Consider the following 9,497-nt stretch of genomic DNA (forward strand, 5'->3'; position numbering starts at 1 on the left):
AGCGCTGGTTATATAGCAGCGTTACGGGGTGACAAGAAGCCAAGATGCAGGGGCTTTAGCTGGAGCAATGATTCGCAGGTTAAAGGGAGGTGAAGAAGGGAGTGCAGGCAGGGTGGCACAGGTGTGTTAGTGGGAGACTGTAGGGCCATGGTCAGTATATTCCTCCCGCCATATTCTCGACCGTATCTTGGCCGTCAGATGCCGCCATATACCTGCATAATCTGGCGGCCAAGATACGGTCAAGAATTGGATGTCCATTTTTCATGTTTTGCAGAGGCCCAGACGTCCTCCTTGCTAAAAGCCTGGCCATGGTGTGTGGTTTGGAGACTCAGGAGTCAGAGATGATGAGACTCTGGTTGTCAGCGGGAGCGACAGAGGGATGAGTCTGGAGATGTTTGTGGAGAGGAGAGACTGTTGTGGATGGAAAAAGAAGAAGGCATGATGAGGATAGGAGGGTCGATGATGAAGGTTATGGTGAAGGCCGTTCCAAAAGCAGAACAAGAGCAGAACACAAGTCTTTTTAAGAGACTTGGAAGTCTTTGGAAGGACTCATCCCAAGGTCCAGGACACAGCACTGTGTCTCCTACTTATTGAAAGGTGCTTCTGTTTAAAATGCAACTTTGGTTTTAGTGATCTGTCAAACAGGCAGCAAACATACCCCTGTTCCTGTTGACGTGCACGACGGGCTTGCTCCACACTCCGGTTCCGTCTTTTGAGTTGGGCTGGACACCGAACTCGTAGACGGTGTTTGGCTTCAGGTGGTCGATGACGGTTTCGCTGGTTGGGCAGGTTTGGTAGTTCCACTTCCTGTTCCTCTCACGGTAGCGCACAGTGTAGTGTCTACAGGAAGGATTTCCAGTGATTCAGAACATTTTTGTGGTGGTCTGAACCGGATATCATGTCCCGGAAACATGCCGCCTGTGTGTCGGATCAACAACAACTGGTGAATGGACCTCTGTTGATTTTCCAGGGAATACGGATTATGGCGCAAGGAACAAATATTGGGGTTTTTCCCGCCTCATGCTGGACCGCCCACACAGAGTCTCCCCACAGACGAGTGGTCCCCACATGTCCTGCTCCCAAGCTCATTTGTAAAGTGCCTTGAGTTCAGATCTGAGTGAAATAAAGCCATGTAAATGAAGTGTGGTGAGCGGAACACTACCGCCATCTGCTGACCCTTTGAGCCCATTACGAGCAATGATATTTCAAATGCTAAAGAAGGCATGAAATGAACCATGCAAAAATAATGTCAAGCAAAACGGAGGGCAAAAACTGGGTAGTAGTTTGCCACGTCCTGTTCGCCAAATACGTTTGAGCGAATCGCTGGTGTACACTACATTCATACTGTATCATACCAGGTTTGCAAGCTTCCATTCTCGTGAGACTGTAATAAAGGGAGCCGACTCCTCTTTCCAGAGATGATGCATTCCGCATAAGAAGGAATACTGTCACTGTGTGGGCGGATTTTCTTAAACACCTGTATACACAGCTGCTTTGGACACCATTTTCTGCAACACGATAAGCCTCTGGGAGCATGTAGTGTTTATATAATTATGCTTCTGGCCAGCCAGTGTAGCGAAGGACTGAAACACCGCTCATCTGTTTCTTCACTCAGCAAAGGTGCAGGCTGGGGTCTTCGAAATTCCGGGATGCGCTTATGCCTTTGCGAAGCTCTACATCTCCTGTTATTTAGTGCGTCTCTACATCCGTAGCCACTTCCTCGACTGTGATGTGGTATTGTGATCAAGCCGTAAAAACGCATGCACGTGTTTCCACTTGTTCTGCCGCACGGACAGGACTTCTATAGCTGCACCGAGCCCGAACACAAGTGGTCATAAAGGTTTGAATCACTCGATTCTAAATGGCCTGTGACTGCTCGTATGTCTGGACGTCGCACGACTGAATGCGCTCACCCGTCCTCGAGGCAGTCGTTCATGATGTTGCTCTCATACGGCGTCTTCAGCAGCGTCCCCCAGGAGAGCAGGACTGAGGTGGGGGTGACCGACCCGATGACCAGGTGGAGCGGCTTGTCCAGCTGCACTTTGCCTGGAAACAAAAGTCAACTTGAGTTGCCAGTTTTAGAGAAGCTCGAGACTGGTTACCTTTGCAGTGCTTCTTCACGTCATTGGTGGGAATGGGCTGCACGGCTATCAGGTACTTAGGTTCGGCATCTAGGATCAGTAGGAGCTGGTTGTTAAAAGATGCTCAGGCAGCGGAAAGAGAATCCGCTCTCACCGAACTCGGTCTCATAGGGCTTCCCGTTCTCAGGCAGCTGGATGAACTGCTTGGAGAACATGCTGCTGCCGTAGCCCAGGATGTAGCCCTCAAGCTTGGTGTCGGAGTTGGGCCGCAGAAACTTCATCACGATGGTGTCTCCCGTGGCGTTGATCCGGACCTTCATGTTCTGGCGCCTCACTGAGGATGAGAACAAAAGAGGCCAAGTTTCACCACAAACCTGTCCAATACATAGAGCATTCATGTGGTCCAGGGTGAAAGAATGGATCATGGGAGTCTCCATTTTTCTGTCTCATCCACTGGAAGAGACCATAAAACGCTGTTACTGGACCAACAATGAAACATGCTGGTTCCATTACCCAGCAGGGGGTGGTTCTCCGTGTCCACTTGTCCCTCTGACTAGATCAATCACCCTGAAGAATGTTTTCTTAGCTGTAGATTCCAGAGTACAAAGACTTCTGTCATGCTGGTGTGTAAGAAACCTGAAGTGCCAGTCCATAGAAAGTGACGAATTGTCACCGAAAACGAGACGCAGAAGTCACCTGTGGTGCTGCTCTCTGTTGTTCTCTATCTGTTGTTCTGCTTTAGAACTGAAAACTACAGCTACTGACTGACAAAAATGTACCAACTTCACCAAGTTCCTAGTTACTTGTTTCTCAACGAGAAACAAGACTCAGCAATTTCTGTCGGAAATTTAAAATTTTTAAACTTCAGGTAGTGGCCAAAAGGTTGAGTTTAAAGCCGTGGTCTGATCTTGGAGAGGCTCAGATAGGACTTGCTTCTTCGTGTCAGTGGAGGTAACTGTGGAATCTAGTCAGGATGTTTCTGCGGGGGGAGATGTTGCGGGCATGTTCAACTAGGAGGAGGCCTTGGGGCAGACCGGAAAACGCTGAGAAGAGCGCCAGCTCTACAACCTTCAGTAAGTCAATGGATGGAAAGTGATGGAAGCTTGAGAGTAACCAGGAAGAAGGAGATCAAAGGAGTTAGAGAGGAGGTGGTTAGTGCGGAGAAGACACCAGAACCAAGGAGGTTCATGACGAACGGAGGATGTGAAGGTTGTGACTCCAACAGTTTGATGCGAGGGAGCAGTGTGTTGCGTGTTCTAGGCGTCGGAGGAGGCGGAGGCGCACTTTGTCTTGTCGAATGGAAACATTGGCTTCCTTCCCTTCAATGTGTTTGAAACATGTGGCTCCAACAATGGCCAATGAAGAGGCATGCGAGCAATCAAGTAGTTTATCAAAGGCCTGTCAATAAACATTAGGAACCACAAATGAGCATAATTGGGCAGCGAAGTGTGACTTATGAATGAAAGCTGGCCAGCGGAGATGAAGGAAAATAAATAATCCCACCAGTCCAGACCGGAGTTTGGAGCGTGGAACTGAGTTTCTCAAAGGGAAAGAATGTTTTCTTTTTTTGAAATATTAATTTAGATTATATGAGGATTTAGTTTGCTCCATGTTTTTAATTCGGAGTTAAAACGCGCAGAGACCACGTGCTAAATGAATTTTCTCTCCCTTTAAAAAGTGAGCTGGAACTGTGTCTCCGCTTTATTCTCCAGCCCTCATGTCCTTGGCTCGTGTTGCAGCCCTAAATGAAATAGTGGAACTTTGCAGGCCGATCAATGCCAGCGGCCGCCACCTGCCAAGAAAGACAGGGAGAGAGAGAGGGGGAAGCCCTGGGTTTAAAAAATAACCACCAACTTCCCCAGCGATGTGTTTCCGATCAAAGCTGTGTCCACTTCATCAATATCTCGAATCAAAACGCCGGCGAGAGGAGAAAATGTTTTTCTTCCTCTTAATCCGTTACAAGAAAACACTGGCGGGGAAGCGTGGCAAGCCGTCCCCGGCCAGGACGCTTGGCTCCCACACTTCCCGGGAACTGCTGAGGCCATATTTCCAAATAACCAAATGAATAAATCTCTGGGAACCGATTCCCTCGCATCTTGAATAATCAATCAGCCTGAATACAAAGATAAAGCCTCATAAGCTCAGCGAAATAAAATGTAGCTCTTCAAGTCATATTTTGAGTGTTTTCAATTGAGGACAGTGATGGAGGATTATTGGAACATAAATCGTGACAGCTGCGGGAGCCATGAGCCGGAGCCTCATGATTTAAACCCAGAGAAATTCTCGTTTGAGAGTAGAAATATACGAGTCAGAGCTTCTCCGTAAGTTGCCCTAAAAGCAGTGGTCAGGTCTTGGCTCAAAGTCAAATCCACGCGTCCTATCAAGCGCCGGGGAACGCCAGAAGTTTAGGGCCATGAAGTCTGTTGTTAGCTGATCTGGATTCATTCTCTGCCAAAACCAACAAACCATCATCTCCATGCAGAGGATTCCCACCTAATACCTGTCTCTGTGGTCTTTCATTAGTAAACCAGAGTTAAAAATGGAGCGCTCAAGCGTTGGGCTGGTGAGGATGAGTGAGAGCCGCCAGGTAGTCGCCTAGCTACAGTATCTGCCGTGCACTTGAGAACCACTGGCGCTGACGCTCCAGTCGACGACTAGCAGCAGAGAGAAGTCGTCCGTCCCTCAGTGTTTGCAACCCAGAACTTTGGTGAAGGGTTGGTGAGGTTTCATGAAACAGTGTCCTGATTTTCAGAGGCCACCAGATGGCGCTGTCTGCTGTAAAATGTTTGGACTTACAACTGATTCAATGAGCGCCATCTGGTGGCCTCTGAAAACTAGGACACTGCTTCAACAACCCTGCAACACTGTTTCATGAAGCCTCATCTGCCCATCACTACCTAACGTCTGTCATGCCCTTCTTTCATCTGCTTTCAAACACATCTCCCAGCCCAGAGGTGAGGCCTCACCAGTGGGTCCTTCCATGCCCTGCACTCCTTACTTTTGGGGTCTACAGAAACCTCTGGAAAAGACGACCCAACCATCTGTCTTCTCTCGCACTCTTGGGATCTTGTCGTGCCCAAAACAAGTGCTGTAGTCAAGACCATGTTGAGACCATAGTACAAAGAGACCAAGACCAGTGAGGCGGCGCGAGACCAAGACCAAACTGAATCCAGGATACAGAAGCATACGTCTAATAGAGACACATTTGTTTCGTACCGTCAATAAATCATGTTGTTATGACTTCAGTTTGGTCGCGGTCTCTGTATGGTCCAGTCTGGACACGTTCTTCACGACAACACGACCCAGAACACAAGGCCCTGAGCCAGGATGAAACGCGCAGTCATGAGAGTCAAAGACAACCACCACTTTTCTGTGATCTGATCTGGTTACACCGACCTTTTCCTGAGTGAAACTCCCTGCGAGACATGCTCGGAAGAGGCTCAGTACTTCAGACCTCATGAACCCATCTATCTGAGCAAATGTTACTAAATGTGGTTGGAGTCAAAAAAAAAAAAACCTATGCAAAGTGCAACATATTTGTAAGCTGCCGACTGTTATTACAGTTGGTCGGCGGCCAATAAACACGAGGGATTAAGCAATAAATATAGCCTCCACTTTTCAATAAACATTTCGCAGGAGTCTCGTCCTGTTGGAAGCCAGGCGGTGAAGGGAGAAACCTCAGTGTTTACTCAAGGCCGCTCCTGCGGGAGAGGGAGTCGGTTATTGTGGAAGTATCAGAAAACCGTTGCGTCACATGAGCCCCGGAGACTTTAAACATCATTGGTGTTTGGGCTTTATCTGTGTGTTGTTGTCAGCTGGAAACATGGAGGCAGCTGAAAAGCATCTGATCCTTATCACATTGACCCTGGCAGTGAGCGAACACAATGACTCTGGAACATGTTTGAGTTGTGTTTATCTGTCATCAGCCGCTCTTGTCTGGTCGCCCCATGGCTTCCTCCTACTCTGAACCACGTCCAGGACTGGCTTCTCCATATGTTCAGGAGGCTTTTATTTGTATCTTTTAGCATGTTAGAGCTTTGAAACTTTGCAATTCCTCGCCACACTAGCTTGTAGCCATAGGGTTATGTGGGATCTAGAAGTGGAGTCACCTGCTGAGGACCTCAGGGACTCACACCGATGCTTAATGTGACGGATCTGTCACCTTCATTTAAGAGGAAGGATTTTTTTTTTTGCTCCAGAAGGTCCTCATTTCTTTCCTTGTCAAGCAAGCGATGACTGATCCGACCTGCTAATGCCGTGAGCCTGACTAAAGAAGTCCGCCTTCATATATACAGCCCTTCAGAAGTGATGGTTTCTGGGCCTCTTTAGAGAGCTCCACCTGACAAGCCAGCTGTCCACAGTCCTACCTGAGCTCTAGAATGTTGGCCGGCCTCTCGCCGTATATCTACTTTTATATTGGACTGTGCGACAGCTGCTTTCTCCCCCAGTGGCAGCGCTCCACGGCGTATACATCAGTGCCGAGCTTTCCCTCCATCTGATTCTCATTTTATTCATCTGTCTTTTTCTGGGTGGATGTATTTGTCCTTCAGGAGCAGCAGTTGTTTCTGGACCATTCATTCAGAACTCAGTCAGTCAGTGGTGTCAAAAACAACCCATCATTCAGGGGTATATACTCAGGGATGTTGACGTGGTTAAAGCAAATGTATAATTCACCAGTGAGCGGTTGGGATGCTGAAGTTTGGGGCCAAATTTCACTTTAGAGCTGTGAATAGAAGTCTGTGAAACCAAGTGATGGCCTGGTGAAGCCTCGCGAAACAGCCTCCTGTGGGTGGCGCTCTTGTTTGCAAATGACATGAGGTTTCATGAAACAAGCTGCTGAGAACCAAAGATCATAAAGCAGACAGTGACAACATGAAGACGCTGCTTCGTGAAGCTTCATCAACTTTTTCCTGGTCCATAGGCGTTGGTTGAATTTGGGGGTGACTGGGAGGAAACCGGAGTGTCCATTACACAATATTCACCCTCACCCTGGAAATTTCTCCGACTGAAACTTTCACTTTTTTTAGTCTTTTCATTCATTCTTTTTCTGCATTTTAGTCCATTTTTGGGTCGCATTGGGCCTGAATCTGTCCCAGCTACTTGGGGTGTCAGGCGGGGGACACCCTGGACAGGTCACTAGTCCATCACATCCCAAAAATATACGCAGAAAACCACCAAAAAAAACACAAAACAAATGAATAAATATCTTCACTGCTGTATATTTTTGGATTGTGGGAGGAAACCGAAGTGCTTACGCCAAGCTTCAAGCTGGATTCCAACCTCTATGTCACCACTAAAAATGGCTGCCCAGTCGTCCACCATTGGCTGATATATAGAAACCCATGTGTCAGTTCTCCACCTGGATCTTCCATTTGACTTCCAAAGCTTCGGGCTGTTGGCTGCCTGCTGCCAAGCGCCGCTCACAAAGTGTCCCACTCCCAGGAGACTGAGCTCCGAGCAGTCGAAGTGCCATGGAGGCCTCAGACCTCTGTGACTCACACTACAGAGCTGGAGCGCGAAGGAGCCAGTGGACGGACGGAAAGATGGCAGAAGTGTCTCTGTGTGTGTGCACGCCTTGACTCTCTGAGAGGACATGAAAACCTGCCCTGGAAAACACATCTTCATGAATTATCATCAAAAGGATGATCCATGTACAATAATGTAATCTGAAGCAGACTATTGTTTGTCATGGAAGAAAGCGCTCTGACTCCGGTTATGCTCTTCTTGTTACGTAACACCTATTTATACAGTAAAAACTGAACCTGAAAAAAGGGGTTTGGGCCTGAACTTCTGTTCCCGTCTGCAGAGGTGAAAGGAACCACGTTCTCCTGAAGCTTCTCATGTGGTCACACACTCAAAAAAAACACAACGTTCTCAACATGTGGCTCATAAAGGCAGCGGCATCAGGTGATTAGGTCTCAGCCACACTTCCAGGAACGTTGTCCCATCATGAGGGTGACCTTTGACCCCCCACCCCCCGAGCTGGGAACGCCGAAACCTGCCTGCTCACCTCGCTTCAAATCGAGTCGTAAAACAGTGTTTTTCTAACAGCCCCAGGAGGGTGGCAGCGGAGGAGAAACTTTCCTGCAGAGCTTCTCTCAGCTGTGCTCTTCTGCACTGGACCTCTGTCCAACACCTCCTCTTCTCTCCACGTGTCCAAACCATCTGTGCTCTCCACCTTTGTGTCCAAACGTCTCCAGGAGTTGCACTGATCTCCTGTCTCCCAGCCTCAGTATCTTCAACTCAAGCGCACAACAAACATTCCTCTGCATCAACCCCCCCTGCCTGCACTCTCCTCTTCACCTCCCTTCGTCTCCGTCCATTACTGTGACTTTCTTGTTGCCACTGACTTTCATTCCTCACCTCTCCACGTCCTCCATATCCTGACAACAAATCCCTATATAATCAGCAAACATCATGTTCCCTGCAGACTCTTCTCTTCTCTTCTCTTCTCTTCTCCTCTTCTCTTCTCTTCTCTTCTCTTCTCTTCTCTTCTCTACTCTACTCTACTCTACTCTACTCTACTCTACTCTACTCTCATCTTTCTTCCCTTGATGCAGATCCTCAATGTGCCTTTAACCTGCTCAGCATCCTCACCATCTACAGATGATGCAACCCAGCGTCTCTGCAGCACCTTATCTTCAACCAGAGCCTGACCCTCTACCTGACATGACTGTATTTTTTTAAAGCAAGAGTTTTCACCTACCTCTGCTCCTCTGGGAGGCGGAGGGACCACAAAGACCCATTCCTGCGATGAAAACCAGCAGCAGAACCAGCGCGGCCAGCGTCTTCTGCCGAGTCCCGCACCTCATCTTCTGCAGCGTGGGGTCTCCAACAAGCTTCTCTCACGCGGGTAAATCTCTGCAGTGGTCAGGTGGAGGGAGCTCTGAGAGAGTGGCTGGACTACTTCTCTGAGCTTCAGGCTCTCTGGACTAGTGCAGCACTTCTGGAAGCAGCGGGCTTCTCGTGCACCTTCTATACCTCTGTAACAGAGGGAGGGGTCACTTCTCCCACCCCCGTCTTCCCCTCTCTACAATCTCCAATTTACACTCTCCTTTCTTCTGCCAAGCTTCCAGCCTCTGTCATTTTTCTCTCCTCTTTTTTTTTCCCTCCAAACTTGGTCTGGTGTGTCTCCACCGCTTCTGCACTCCATCTGCAGGGTTCTCTGACACTGAGTGCTGTACAGTATCTGCTCACCACTCTTCACCAAAACCACTGTTTGCTTGGGATTTTTTTTTTCTTAAACTCAATCATTACTTACTAAAAAAAAAAATCCATTAGTTGTGACAGTTCCTCCGAGTGGTTCAGGGTGTTTCACAGCCCAGGGTCCATTGAAGTAATAGAACTGAATCATTCCTCTTGATATCATTTGTGTTCAATAACCATATCTAATATCTACTCACACGTAAACAAAGC

At 48.2% G+C, this 9,497-nt stretch overlaps 1 protein-coding gene across 5 annotated transcripts in view; it reads right to left on the reverse strand.

Annotated features, from left to right (window-relative positions):
* Positions 1-9,235, reverse strand: part of LOC128765526 (target of Nesh-SH3) — a 29,593-nt gene extending 20,358 nt beyond the window's left edge. For all 5 annotated transcript variants that reach the window (XM_053876213.1, XM_053876212.1, XM_053876211.1 and 2 more), the window contains exons 1-5: positions 8,788-9,235; positions 2,236-2,415; positions 2,103-2,171; positions 1,914-2,046; positions 659-840 (exon numbers count right to left, since the gene is read on the reverse strand). In XM_053876213.1, coding sequence (XP_053732188.1) covers positions 659-840; positions 1,914-2,046; positions 2,103-2,171; positions 2,236-2,415; positions 8,788-8,893 — 670 coding nt within the window. In that variant the 5' untranslated portion in view covers positions 8,894-9,235. The remainder of the gene's footprint in view (positions 1-658; positions 841-1,913; positions 2,047-2,102; positions 2,172-2,235; positions 2,416-8,787) is intronic.
* Between the last annotated feature and the right edge of the window lie 262 nt (positions 9,236-9,497).

Source organism: Synchiropus splendidus, chromosome 10 (assembly GCF_027744825.2).
Source record: "Synchiropus splendidus isolate RoL2022-P1 chromosome 10, RoL_Sspl_1.0, whole genome shotgun sequence".
In the NCBI taxonomy this organism is placed as follows: Eukaryota; Metazoa; Chordata; class Actinopteri; order Syngnathiformes; family Callionymidae; genus Synchiropus; species Synchiropus splendidus.